At 60.1% G+C, this 14,212-nt stretch overlaps 1 protein-coding gene across 5 annotated transcripts; it reads right to left on the reverse strand.

Annotated features, from left to right (window-relative positions):
- Nucleotides 1–580: 580 nt before the first annotated feature.
- FURIN (furin, paired basic amino acid cleaving enzyme) lies at nt 581–12,756 on the reverse strand. Of its 5 annotated transcripts, none has more exons than XM_067029937.1 (17): nt 12,566–12,756; nt 10,464–10,586; nt 8,075–8,413; nt 7,597–7,695; nt 7,388–7,483; nt 6,939–7,067; nt 6,752–6,828; nt 6,369–6,457; nt 5,667–5,839; nt 5,012–5,224; nt 4,448–4,548; nt 4,222–4,325; nt 4,027–4,144; nt 3,737–3,916; nt 3,209–3,333; nt 3,001–3,111; nt 581–2,746 (listed from the first exon to the last, which is right to left on the reverse strand). In XM_067029937.1, the coding sequence occupies exons 3-17, from the start codon at nt 8,249–8,251 to the stop codon at nt 2,151–2,153; spliced, it is 2,388 nt and encodes a 795-aa protein (XP_066886038.1). In that variant the 5' UTR covers nt 8,252–8,413; nt 10,464–10,586; nt 12,566–12,756; the 3' UTR covers nt 581–2,150. The 5 variants fall into 5 exon arrangements, with proteins under 5 accessions (XP_066886038.1, XP_066886040.1, XP_058913278.1 ...); XM_067029939.1 differs by having other exon boundaries at nt 10,246–10,586; nt 12,566–12,700; XM_059057295.2 differs by lacking the exon at nt 10,464–10,586 and having other exon boundaries at nt 12,566–12,706.
- Nucleotides 12,757–14,212: the final 1,456 nt, after the last annotated feature.

Raw genomic sequence — 14,212 nt, forward strand, 5'->3', positions numbered from 1 at the left:
TGAATAAAATTTCCAAGTAAATATCCCGAGGAGAGGACTGCTTCTCAGGCACAGATCCTGGTGGAACTGGCATGGCTCCTCCACCCCCAGGCAGGGGCTTCCTGTCCCAAGGGAGACCTATGGCAGGCGAGGGGCCTGGGCTGGGGAGTGGAGAGGTATGGCGTTCCCAGGGTGGGGCTCAGGATCTCCCCAGCAAAAGCCATCTTGGTCCAGTTAGGCCCCACCGAAGGCCTCAGCCCTACAGCTGGCGGCCGGGCTACTTCAGCCAAGGGAGACCCTGAGCAACTGGACACAGGCCATCACTCTCCACCCTGCTGGAGTCCAGGCCTGTGGGGGTGGAGGTGCTCAGCTAGTCCCACCCCTGGGGCTCATTAGTCCCACCCCTGGGGCTTGTCTCCAGCTGCTGTCCCTTCCACACCCCACCTAAAGAAGGCTCTGAACGCCTCGGGAGGTGGACTTTGGGCACTTACAGGTAGGCAGGACATCATGTGGGCACGTAACTCGCCCCAGCCCTCACCCACACCCCATCCTGGACACAGCCCCAGGTCCTGGGAAGAACATCATCACACTGGAGACCAGGCCTGGTTTGCATAGTCTGCACGTTTAATCACTTTAAAACCTCTAACATTATCTCGTGTCCATTAAATAGAACCAACAATGCTGGGCCTGTTTAAATTACAAGAAAAAAAAAAAAATCACTGTGCACCAACCCAGTATCTTACAAAACCAGCTGGGCTGGCCACAAGGGTGGGGGGGATGGGAGAGGCGGGGGCGCCCCTGGGCAGGTGGCTGGGTGCCAGGAAGGGCTAGGGGAGAGAAAGAAAAGGGGGCTCCCAAACTGGAGGGGACTGATTGTCCTAATGGGAGGGGTACAAAAGGCACGTCAGAAGAGGGGGCCTTGGGGGGCAAGACAGGTCAGTGCTTTCTCCACCAGGGCACAGTGTTGGAGGGGGCTCAGTGCCACTGCCTGCCCACCCCTGGCACTTGGAGAACCAGTGACCCATGAGCCCTTGGCACGAGGAGCCCCATCTGAAATGGACAACAGCCTGCCCCTTCTACCGTACTCCTCCTTTCCTAGGGCCCGCCTGGCCTGGCCTGCCTCTTCGGGACCTGGGGCTCAGCTGCTCCTCAGCAACACGCTGCAGACCCCCACACCTCAGGGCCAGGGCAGCCGGGGGGAACAGCAGGGTGGACAGTGGGCGTGGGAAGGTGGATGGTCCAGCTGCTACCCCCATTAAAAATACCAAAAAAAAAAAAAAAAAAATCAGCATCTAAAGTGAAATAATCACAAAGTGAAAATATATCCTCAAACAGCCCCTGAGATCCCCACAGGGGAAAGCAGCATCGGGTGGGAGGCGGGAGAGGCCGGCTGGGCCACCGTCCCTCCCCACCACCCACCCAGGGGCTCCGGGACTGTGAGTGCCAACAGCCCAGGCAGCCCCGGGCTCAGAAAACAGGGACCTGGGCCCTGGCAGGAGAAGAGGGTGCCAGAGGGGAGGGTGGTCAGCACACCAGCACAGGGCAGGGCCAGCCTCGCTCAGCAGGCAGCCAGCTGTAGTGGAGGTGGGGGCAAAGGGACAAACCCACGTGTGCACAGACGTGCGCACCCTGGGAGTGCCTGCCTTGCCTTGGTCCCTTCCTTCGCTTCCTGCTTCCGCCCGAGGCTCACCAGAGGTGGGGGACGGGGTCAGGGATGCAAAAGCCCTTAGAGAGGTGGCCTCCTCCTTCAAATACCCCCTAGGCCAGCCTCCCTGCTGCCTGGATGGGGACCATTATTGCTTTAGAGGGACAGGGAAGGGGCGAGAACTGCAGCCCGGGTCAGGAATCCCGTAAGGGAAGGGCTGCCCCTCTTCACTCTGCAGGGAACTCTGGCTGGGGCCTGGACCTTGGAAAGCTGCCCTAAAGGTTTCACTCCTTTCTCCACACACAGGTGTGCTGGGGGTGGGCAGAGGCCCTCCCCTGCTCCCCAGCTTGTCCTGGGGTCCCACCTCAGGCAGCCAGGGGGCCCAAGGGTAGGGTGGGAAGCCGTCTCTGCCTCTCTTGCCTCCCAGCTGGGGTCCAAACCCAGTCCCAAGATAAAAAAATACTTTGGTGAATTAAAAAGTGCCCCAGGAGGGGATGGGCTCGAAGGGGCGGGCAGTAGGCGCTCGTCAAAGGGCGCTCTGGTCTTTGATAAAGGCGGTCCTCTCGCCCCGGCCCTCGTCCTCTTCTGAGTCGGACGGGCACTCCTCCTGCCAGGCTTCGGGGGGCAGCCCCTTGTAGGAGATGAGGCCACGGTCCATGGTGTACACCTTCACCCCTCGGAAGCTGAAGCCCGAGCGCAGCTGCAGGACCAGGAAGACAGTGACGAAGACCAGCACGATGAAGGCGCAGCTGAGGCCAGCCACCACCTCGGGCAGGTGTGAGGGCAGCAGCCCCTCCCGCAGCCGCGGCTCTGCCTCCACCTCCGCGGGCGGCGGCTGCTGCGGCTGCTGCGGCTGCGGCGACTCACGGCTGCTCTGGCTTTGCCGGGAGCACGTCTGCTCCACAGGGTCCAGGGAGGCATGGCTGGGGCAGCTGAGGCAGTCTGAGGGGGCTGGCCCCTGGCACGTGGCACACGAGGCGTGGCAGGGGGCACAGACGCTGGCCCGGATAATCTCCACGTTGTTCTCAGTGCTGTAGTGCGTGTCGAGGACTTGGGGAGCGAAGCCTGGAGGGCAGCGCTGGACACAGCTCTTCTGGTGCAGGGAGAAGCCTTCCTCGCACACTGCCGGCACCGGGTAGAAGGTGGGCGTCAGCCAAGCCGCCCATGGCTGTTGGGCCCTGAGCCCCACGACAGTGGCAGCCTGTGGACCTGCAGCCCCAGGCAGTCACTGCCGTCCCCAGGAGCTCCCACCTGACCCAGGACTGTGGTCACCCTAGGGGTCCCAGCGTCCCTTCACACCCCTTTTCCTCCTTTAGGACAGGCACCCTCTGTCCCCAGCCCCAGTTTCCCAAGCCCTCGCAGCACCCACGACTGACCCACACAGGCCTGGCTGGACGTGAGGGTCTTGCAGCCGATGCTCTCAGGAGGTGTGGGCAGCCCCTCAGGGGCCGTGCCGTACAGCACGAGGGTGAACTTGGTCAGTGTCCCTATTGAGGGGGGAGGCAAAAGTCAGAAGCCACGCCCGGCACCCCAGACTCCGCCAGTGCTCCTCCTCCATCCCCAGCCCTCGAACACCCCCAATACCATAGTTGTTTGCTTCGCTGGTGTTTTCAATCTCCAGGACCCACTCGCCAGAGGGGTCCTCATCCCAAGAATGGGTCGTCATGAAGGCCCAGTCGTTAAACCCATCTGCAGAGTAGTCGTGCGGCCTGGGGAGGAAGATGCATGTAGCTGTCTGAGGCCTCTGGGGGACCCCAGCCAGGGGACACCAAGCCCACAGCACATGGACCACACACCCTCCCCCCGGTGCAGCATAACCCCGCTGGGCTGGAAATGCCTGCTGGGTGTTTCCCAGGAGGCCAAATGTTCTGAACCAGAAGATTCTGGAAACGTGCAAGGGTATTACACATGGGAAGGCACACAGACATGGCATTTAATGGGCAGAATCGGGGATTCCTGCAACATGGGACAGTCCCATAGGACAAAAACCATCCTTCCCAAAATGCCAACAGTGGAAAAGTATTTGGTGCCCTTCAGGGCTGTGTGAGTGAATGAATGAATGCACGTGGATGCGAGGGACAGGACAAGCTGGACAGAGGAGAGGGCAAGCACCTGGCAGCCAGCAGGGTGGAGCGGGTGCCCATGGGGCTGACCAGGTGGATGGCCAGGTCACCGCGGCGGTTGTAGGACAGGGTGAGCCGCGCCTGAGTATGTTCCAGGCGCATGATGTGGCTGGGCTCCCCCAGGCAGGCGGTCACAGTCTTCCGCACCTCCAGCCGCTTCCCGATGTCCCTGCACAGAGAGCACCGTGATGATCTATAGCCTGGCCCAGGGGGACCAGCGGACACCCCTGCGCCCCTCAGGTCCCACCTGCCCCCTCCCAGCCAGGGTCTAGCCCTCACTTGGGCTCAGCGAGGATGTCGATGATGCACTTCCGCTGGGGGGTCACCGTCGTCCAGTTCTGGGCCAGAGCCACCATGGCGCCTGCATCCAGTAACCCGTAGCCATATGAATGGCTCACTGTGGGGCAGGGAAGGCGGGGTCAGCTGGGAGGCACACAGGGCCCCCCGCAACCCCCAATCCAGTCCTGTCCTCACCTTTGCGGCCCACACCATTGGTGGCCCAGTCGTTAGCATTGAGGTGGGCTGGCTTTGAGGTCTGTACCACCAGGTGCTGCATGTCCCGCCAGGTGAGGTTCTTACTGCAGAGGAGGGACGGAGAGGCTTGGGGGCTGTCTCTTCGGAGAGAAGCTGGAGACCAAGGCCTGCCTTGCAGGGGGGCGCTGGTGGGGACAGGGTTGCGACTCAGGCCCCACCCACTTACTTGGCCTCCAGGGTGAGAGCGATGATGCCCGCTGCCAAGGGGGCAGAGGCAGAGGTGCCTGTGTGAGACTCCGTACACTTCTGCCGCAAATCAGTGGTCACCTACCAGGAGGACAATGATGTTGGGCCTGTAATACGGGGAGGGCACTGGGGGGGCCACCTGCCTGCCCACCCTCTGCCCATAAGCCCTGAGCACCATCAACAGGAGTGGGGAGCCAGGGCCAGGAAACCTTGGTCCCACCTGCTGCATTGCTACCTTGCTGTGAACAGGCCGATGCCTGGCCCTTTCCGGGCCTCAGTTTCCCGAGGAATGAGAGGACTGAACTAAAGGTTGGCGATCATTAAGAGCAATGCATGTTTTTAGGAAGAGTCTTCTCAGGGGCTTCACCGATGGCTCCACAGTCCCCAAGAGTCTTGGAGAGCTCCCTAGCCCCCATCCCATGATGCCTTAGCCACCACCACCCAGCCACGTGCGGGTGGAAGGCAGATGGGGTCAGAAAGGGGGCCCCGGGCAGAGCCAGCAAGCAGCCCCGTTTCCCCAGCTGCCACCCGGGGCAGGACTCACGATCTGCTTCTCGTTCTGGTTTCCACTGCTGTAGGTTGTGGCCAGTGTGGACGAGCAGGCCTCACTGTACCAGGGCACGTTGCCGGACTGCGTGGCGCTGCTGATGGACAGCGTGTAGATGCTGTTGGTGTAGCCGTCGCAGTTGCAGCTGTCATGTTCCCGGCCCCCGTTCCCAGAGGCCCAGACAAAGATGGAGCCCAGCCCCCCGCGGCCCTGTGGACAGAGTGGGCTGGGGTCACTCGAGAACAGGACTTGTGGGAGGCCTGGCAGGAAGATGCTGCTCGAGACTGGGAAGGCTGGAGCCTCCTTCTCGGGGGACTCTCTATTCAGCCCCTGTTCCCCTGGGAGACCCCTGGTGGATCTCATCCTTTTTTGCAAAAAAAAGAAACCCAGACCACCAATCAAAATGCTCAGAGTGGTGATTCCAAAGGGTGGAATTATGGGTAATTAGTATTTACTTTTCTCTTTTTCTGTCCTTCCAGTTCCTTAACATTTTAATAACATTCAATAAACAAACTTTGTGTAAATTAAAATTAAACACAAGAATAAATAAATAGAAACAGAAAAACACAAAAATGTATGGAAAAGGTAGCGCCTAGTTTGCCTCCAGAGGCTGGGCCTGGTTTCTAGGGCAGGGCCAGGACCCCCACCTCACCTGGCTGACCCCCCGGAAGAAGGCCTCCTCAGCAAGGCGGGCTGGCCCATCCACGGTCTTGCCGTCGTCCTCGGGGCCCCAACTGGCGCTGTAGATGTGGATGTGGTTGGGATTCAGGCCCAGCGAGCGTGCCTCTACCGCATCTGTCACTTCACCGTCCAGCATGCGCACCCCTGGCCATGGAGGGGGGCGGGGAGAGGGATGCTGCGTGGGTCCAGCTGCCAAGAGCACTCCCTGGAGCACACCCAGCCTTGCACCCAGAGGATGGGCAGGGGAGGGTAGAGGATGGTGCTGGGAAACCCTGAGCCCCTAACTCCCTGGTCAGCCTCTGCCTTTCGAAGATAAGACGCAGGGGAAAAGGGGAGATCTCCCTGGGTCCCAACCACACATTCTGGACTAGGATGAGTCTCTGGGGTCCCAAAGGAGCATGGTGATCAAGGCCTGCCAGGTAAGGACTCAGAGTGGACAGTGAGGATTTAGGGATACTCCTGCTAAGAAACACTCCCTCCACCCCACAGCACAGGGCCACCAGCACAGGTGGTTCAGCTTTTTGAGTTACTAAGAACACTCTAAAGAAGAGCCATGAGGTCAAAAGGATCCACAGCGGGAAAGTGGTAGACACTGGCTAGATGGGAAGTGAATAGAGAAGAATCCCACTGGAAGGGTCCTCCCAAAGACCGGGTGGCCAAGGACCACACCCACCTCCAATGCGGGCATTGTAGGCCACGCCTACGCCACAGACACCGTTGTTGGCCACTGCGGCCACCTCGCCTGCACACCGTGTGCCATGCCTGCCGGGGCCAAGAGCACAGCATTAACAGTGGACAGAGCATGGTGGGTGCAGCCTGAGGAGCAGAAAGGGCCACATGCATGTTCCTCTACCTTTGCTGTCCCACATCTGTACACAGACCACACAACCCCGACTCCTCTTGGCCTATGGCCACCTCCACTCAGACCAAACCTTCCCTCAGAGCCCCAGCTAGACCAGGACTATGGAAAAGACTTCAGCCTCTCGGGAAGGGCACATCTGCTTCCTCAGTGGAAAACAGGACGGAAGCAGAGGCCAGGGACCTGCCAATTCTTACCTGTTGTCATTCATCTGCGTGTACCGAGGCTGTGGGTCAGGGTCCTGGTCATTGACATCGAAGCTGGCCCCAGGATCCTGGAAAGGACATGGCCATCATCAGGGTCAGCCTGAACACACTGGCAGAACAGGACCATCCCTAGACTCCCCTCGCCAGGGACGGCTGCCTCCCTCCCCAACCTCCTCACATAATTGCCTGCCAAGTCCGGGTGGTTCTTCTCGATGCCATCGTCCAGAATGGAGACCACGATGCCACGCCCCGTGTAGCCCTGGGCCCAGGCCTCCTTCACGTTCAGGTCCCGCTGGGTGACACCAGACTGCAGAGACACCCACCCCCGTCACCCAGCACTTACGAGATGTGGTTGCTGGGGGAGGTTACGGGAAACTTGGAGAATCCCTTTGTCACCCGTAAAGCTCCTTCTCCACCCAGCCCTGCTCCTCAAATGCCCCCACTGGTTGTCTGGGCTCATGGAATTATAAAGAACTCTGGGAGGGCACTCCCCAGGGCTCAGCAGGATGGGCTGGAGAAAGATTACTTAGCAGACAGAGGAAGACTGACAGGAGGCCTCGAAGTCAGCCTCACCCACTCACGGGACCCCTCAGCGGATGGATGGATGCAGCCAGGGAGGCAACGTACCAGGTACCACTGCTGGGGAAACTTGGGGTCCGTGGGCTCCTGGTACACGTCCCGTTTGGTCCGTCGCTTTGCCACCTGCTGCTCCAGCCACTGTACCTGTGAGGGAGTGAGGGAGAGATGGTGTGGGTGGAGGAACAGGGAGGGAGAGTGAGGCCTCCTGAGAACTGAAAGGGAAGGATGGCAGCAGGAGGGGCTGGGGCTGCGCTCACATGAGGTTCCCGCTGCAGCCGGCTGTGCCGCGGGCGGTGAGGTGACAGGGACCGCTTTGTCACCGCTCGATGCCAGAAGTGGTAATAGTCGCCGAAGATCTGCAACAGAGCAGGGAGACTGAGCCGGGCTTTCCATCTGCCAGTCCCCATGGAGGCGGGGGATGGGGGTGGACAACGGGCTACGAGGGGAGGCTCACCACGGCAGGGGGTGGTGGGCATCTGCTCCCCACCCAGGACCCGGCAATGAGGTGCAGGGGGCCGAGGGGGACTCAACCCCCTGGGATACACTGGTCCACTGAGCAACCTAGGCTAGAAGCCCAAGGGCAGGACAAGCCACCCATAACATGCCTACTAGCCTGATGACCCTGAGAAGACAAGCCCCAGAGTTCCTGTGCTGGATGCCGGAACCCCTGCCCTCACCGGCCCCACCCCCTGGCGATGTCCTATGCCTCGGCCAGCAGGAGGGAAGAACACCTACCTGGCCCAGGTTGAGGAAGCCATGCTTGCGTGCCACACTGTCAGCCACGGCTGGGCCTCCAGGAATGCGCACGGCCCAGGTATTGGTGAAGACCTTCTGGCCACGGGCATCGGCCGCCAGCAGGACCAAGGCTCCTGCTGCTGCTACCACCCATAGCAACCAGGGCCTCAGCTCCATGGGGAGACAGGTGGCCGGGACCCCGGAGCCCCCGTCTCCTTGGCCTGGTCACAGGGCCTCGGCTCCCGCGTGCCTGCTCACTGCCTGTGGCCCGGGGCTGACTGGCGGGGGCATGGGACCGAGACGGGCAGGACTGCGCGGGGAGGATGAGGACTGCCGGCTCTGAGAGGAACAAGGGAGGAGAGGGAGAGTCAGTCACTCCCCAGCCACGCACTAAAGCTGCCTTCCCACCCCACGGCTCACTCCAGGCCTGAAAGGGGCTCTAGGGGGGAGGGGTGAAAATCCAGCCCCCCAAGGTGAGCCGGATAGATGGACAAAAGGACCGCCTCCACACGCAAGAATACGGAAGTGGGATGAAGAGGACCAAGGCTTGAGTCCCTCAAAATCAGAAGCAACAACTGCATAAATGTTTGCCAGAATCAAAGTCAAAAAGGTGGGTTAGGGACTTCCCTGGTGGCGCAGTGGTTAAGAATCCGCCTGCCAATGCTGGGGACACGGGTTCAAGCCCTGGTCCGGGAAGATGCCACGGAGCAACTAAGCCCGTGCGCCACAACCACTGAGCCTGCGCTCTAGAGCCCGCAAACCACAACTACTGAGCCCGCATGTCACAACTACTGCGGCCCATGTACCTAGAGCCCGTGCTCTGCAACAAGAGAAGCCACTGTAATGAGAATCCCGCACACCACAACGAAGAGTAGCCCCTGCTCGCCGCAACTAGAGAAAGCCCATGTGCAGCAACAAAGACCCAATGCAGCCAAATATAAATAAATTAATTTTTTTTTTAAAGGTGGGTTATAGGGACTTCCCTGGTGGCGCAGTGGTTAAGAACCCACCCGCCACTGCAGGGGACAGGGGTTCGAGCCCTGGTCAGGTAAGATCCCACATGCCGTGGAGTAACTAAGCCGTGGGCCACAACTACTGAAGCTTGCACTCCTAGAGCCCAGGCTCCACAACGAGAGAAGCCACCGTAATGAGAAGCCCTTGCACCACAACGAAGAGTAGCCCCCGCTCGCCACAACTAGAGAAAGCCCGCGCACAGCAACGAAGACCCAACGCAGACAAAAATTAATTAATTATGTTTTAAAAAGGTGGCTTATAGTAGGTACCTATAATCCCGTTATGTTTTTAAAAAACTATTTATACATGTATATTTATATAAAACCACAAAACATAATCTGGAAGGACACATGCTAACAATGGTTCTCTCAAGGTGGTGAGAATTATGAGTAATTGTTATTTTACTTTGTGTCATGTATATTTTCCAAATTACCCAGGTATATTTTATAAAGGAATAAAATGTTGGCTTTTTAAAGTTTTTTAATGGGTGGTGTCTACACAGCTCACTAGGGCTTCCTAGTTCAGCAAAGCAGAACCAGCCATAGGGAGTTACCTGCAAAGACCTATAGCCCCTGGCAAGAAAGAGTGGGTAACCTAAGGTGGGATGGGGGCTTTGGGAGCTGAGCATGGCAAGGGGGGATCGCAGTGGCTTTACCCTCCCTCTTCGGCCCAGACCATCAGTAAAGTCAGGGGCTCAGGCTCTTTATTTACAGTTTCCTGGGAAACGCTGGGGCCCCCCAGCCCTGGCCTGCAGGCCTCCAGCAGCCCCCTCAGTGGCTCCACACCCACCAGCCTTGCGTAATCTGAGCCCGGGCAGCCAGGGCAAACACTGGCTGCTGAGCCAGGAGCGCCAAGGTGAAGCTGAATCAATAGTCCGAGTGTTGTTTTTCCTCCTTCAGCAAACAGACAGCAGGACCTCTCTGCCTGGGGCCACATAACTGTCCCCACATAGGGCCCCTGGCTAGCCAGAAGCCAAGCCCCTGGGGGGGAGAAACTGGGGAAGGTCCCGGTGGGGCTGCCGGAGGTGTCCCACCTCAGTGCCAAGCTTGTTGAGCAGAGCGCCTGCCCACACGGCCCCAGATGCCCCCACCACTCCCAGGGCCCAGCCCCAAAGGAGGCCACTCTGCTGGACGGCAAAATGAAGCTCCCCATCTCACCCGGGCCCCGGAGAGCTGGACAGGCGGGCTCACCACTGGGAACACTCCTTTTCCAGAGACTGCCCTCAGCCACAGTCAGCCTCCCTGCCTGCTCCTGCTGCAGTCCCACCCTGCAGGCTGGAGAGACTCAACACACAGTTCCTGGAGTATTTTCAGTTTACACCAAAATAACCTGACAGCTGATGGCAGGAGGCATCCACAATGCAGCTCCTCCTCACCCTGGATGGGCAGAGTCCATAGGGTTCCCGGACAGGCCTGGAAGCCACAGCCCCATGATGCCTTGGGCGACCAAGTTCCGGAAAGCTGGTCTGAGCAATGGCTGGGCAGCCAGACATCCAGCCCTAGGGGGTGAAGGAAACCCAAGCCCCTCATTTAACAGAGGATGTGGAGCTCTAGGGGCAGAGTCAGATAGAAACAAGCCCTCTTCTCCCCTTCTTGCCACAAGAGCAGCCTCTTGGGTCCAGATGTCAAGAAAGGCCATCTCCTGACCACAGTACTGTGAGCCGTACTGGAACTCCCAAATCAAGATTGGGTTCATCTGCGTCCAGCCCAAGTTCCGGGACATTGTGGATGGAGCTGCAGCTGCTTGGTGGTAAAGGTGATTAACTATTTAATTACCCTGCAGCACCCAAAAAGAAAGCGGGCTTCAGGCACAACCAAACAATCCCCCAAGAAAGGACCAGGACCAGGCTTCATCTGCTCAGCATCCCCAGCCACAGTGAGCCGTAGATATGGCTTCCACAGAGCCTGAAGCCTCCAGACAGCCCTGCCTCAGCATCCTGGAGGGAGGGAGGGAGGACCTCCTCCCAAAAGAGCAGGCGCTGAGAACAATGAATGAATGGGTTTCTCCCCACCCCCATCCCAGACTCTGACTCACCCTCTGAGTCCCAGTTCGGCTCAAACCCGGAGGCTTGCTGTATTTCCAGCCTCCTGTGAAGCCCTCTCACATGGGAGTCAGCTCCAGGCTGTGGCCACAGAGAGACCTGTGGGTGCTCTTCGTGGCTGTGTTCTAGGTCAAAGCCCTTTTCTCCAGTCCCAGGAACCTCATGACACAGACACCCACTCGGAGGCACCCAAACTGAACCTCCCCCAGGTCCAGCTGCTGTTTCCCAGGCACTGGGGGTCTGGTGTGGACAGGGCAGCCTGGGAAACCTGGTCCCATCTCTCTTTCCAGCAGACACCAAGCCAGGTCCTGTAACAGGCACTGACGGCTGCGCTGAAATTCTGAATTCCAATCTTTACTCATTTTCTGTGTGATCTTAAGTCACTTCCTCTCTTTGGGCCTCAGTTTCCTAGACGGTAAAAACTGCTAGACCAGAGGTTTTCAAACTTTTTTTTAAAGCCACAGAATCTTTAAAAAAATCAAATCTTGTGTGGAAGCCCAATATAGGAAATCGTAAAACTTGGGCCACTCTGGTTGAGACGGGTCAGGCTTGGCTACTCTCCTATGCTGTGTCCACACCTGGCCAGCAGCTGCCCAGCCCTCACTAGGCCACATCACCTGGGTTCCCCTCCCACTTCCCAAGTCAGAAAGAATTCTGACACCCTCCGGTGGAGGAGGGTCTGCACCCCCAGGGGCAAGGGGCTAGGGGATGGCGGGGAAAGCAGGTACTGACCTGACAAGTGACTGCTGTAAGACCTGTCTGGCAAGCAGGCCGCCCCTCAGTCCAGCCACCCCACGGAGGCAGCAGGGGTCTCGGCCAGGCCTCCGCAGGAGCCAGCCTCCCAGCGTCCGCGGATCCCGCACCTGAGTGTCTCGCCGCTCAGGTGTGCGGGCGGGGACGAGGCCCGGGCGGTGAATAATCCCCTCCGCCTCGCGAACAGCCGCTCCTCCCCTACCCCGGCGGGAGCGCAGGCCCTCCCCAGCCGCGGAGTGGGCGAGCCGGCGGCGGCCCCCAAGGACGGCGGGGAGGCGGGAGCACCCGGCGCCTCTGGAATTCTCTCGCCATCCCGCCCCCAGCGGGGGCCCCGCTGGCGCTTCCTGAGGTCAGAGGGCTTGCCCCGGCCCCAAGCGGAAAAGTACCGGCACCTACAAGGGCTGGGAGCCGAGCCGGGCCCGACGCTCTCAGGTGGGCTGCGGGGCGCCCTTCCTGCTCCCCGCGGCTTCACCCTCGGGGCCGGCCCGGGGGCCAATTTCGAAAGCCGGGCGGGCAGCCGGGCCCGGGCTGCCTCCGTGCCAGCGACCCCGACCCTCCCCCGCCTGGGCGCCCGGGCCGCGGAGCCCGCTCCTCCGGCACAGCGGCCCAGTCCGGCCGGCTCTCCTCGGGCCCGGCTCCCGGCGCGCTACCTCCACCGGGCCCTGCGCCCTCTCGCCGCTTACCCTAGGGAGCCCGGGCGGGGAAACTTTTCCAGGCGAGCACCGCGGCGGCTCGGGAGCCCCTCGGCCGAGCGGAGAGCCCGGCGGCGGGGCCTGGGCTCGACGCGGTCCCCGCGCCCGGCAGCAGCGTCACCGCGCGGAGGCGGGGAGGAGCGGCGGCGCGGCCTCGGCCGGGCCGGCGACCAGGGCAGGGCTCGGCCTCGGCCTCGGCTCCGGCTCCGGCGCGGGCGGGGGCAGCGGCCGGGCCGCGGCGGCGGCGCGGCTTGTTTACTCGGGCCGCTGTCAGCGGCTGCGGCGGCCCGGGCTCCTCCTCCTCCGCCGCCGCGCCCCCTCCCCCTCGCGGCGCCACCTCCGCGCTCCCCAGCAGCTGCCGCAGCAGTCCCGCTGCCCTGGCCCGCCGTGCTGCCCATGCCGCCCGGCCCCGGGCCCGCGTTCGGAGCCGGAGCGCTGTAGCCCCGGAGCTCCGGGCCCCGAGCGGCGGCCTTGCGGGGCGTCCGCTGCCTCCGGCTCCCGGTCGGGGCAGGTAGGAAGTGGGGCCAGCGATCCCAAAGCCCTCGCCCAGGCCCCACTGCCCGCACCCCCGCCCCGGGCTCGGCTCTTCGCGCCGCGAGCTCCCCGGGCCGGCGGCCGCGGAGACCCGAACTCGGAACCCCCGGCAGGGGTTGGGAAGGGCTCGAGGCGTCACTCCGAGCCCAGTCTCGGCCGGATTCTGGGGAAGCTGGCCTTCTCCCCCCACTTCCCCACTTCTAAGCCACGAGTTTGGGCACGACCGAGTTAAGTGCCCTGGGATGACGCACCTGGGGTACCCCATCTGAGGTCGGGCTTCACCGCGCCTGGGCAAACCTCCTCGTGGCCTACAGTTAGAGGACTCACGATTTTATTTGCATTTATATAGACAGGTGAATAAGCAGAAGTAGCCCATCCCCTTTTAATTTTTTTTAAACTTTTTTTTTTTTTAACTCCAATAGCCTGCCAGGCACGAGGCCAGTCATTTTATATTATCTCCTTCTCATATACATTATTTAATCTACATAATCCTTTCAGGCTGACATTATTAATCCCATTTTACAGATAAGGAAACTGAGGCGCACAAGGTTTAAATAATTTGCCCAAGATACCACAACTAGCAGGCCTCAGAGCCTGGAAGAGATCTAGGGCTTTGGCAGAGCCTGAATCTGAGCTACTTGCGATATACCAGCCGGCTCCTCTCCCTCCCTGGGTCCCTGCCCTAGAAAACGTCTGTGCTACTTGGCCGAGGCCACCACTGCTTGAGCTGAGAGAGAAAAGAGGGGAAATGTGGCCAAAAGCTCCCCAGGCTGGGTTATTCCAAGGTCGCAGAGCAGTCTCTGCCCATCCTTTCCTGCTCGCTTTGAGATAATTGGCAGAAAATATTATCCTGTGACCTCTTCAACACCGGTTTGGGGATAATGACAAAAACGAGCACCGAACACTGCAGAGCATGTTCTCTGAGCCAGGAGTGGTTCTCAGCTCTTTCCGTGTGTTAAATTATTTCATCCTTACCACAAACCCTGTAAGGTGGATACAATGTTCCTTTAGGGATCTTTCATGTATCACTATCTACAGAGGAGGAAACTGAGGCCCAGAGAAGTTAAGTAACATTCATAAAGTAACTCAGTAGGTGATAAGTCA

Source organism: Kogia breviceps, chromosome 3, assembly GCF_026419965.1.
Source record: "Kogia breviceps isolate mKogBre1 chromosome 3, mKogBre1 haplotype 1, whole genome shotgun sequence".
In the NCBI taxonomy this organism is placed as follows: domain Eukaryota; kingdom Metazoa; phylum Chordata; class Mammalia; order Artiodactyla; family Physeteridae; genus Kogia; species Kogia breviceps.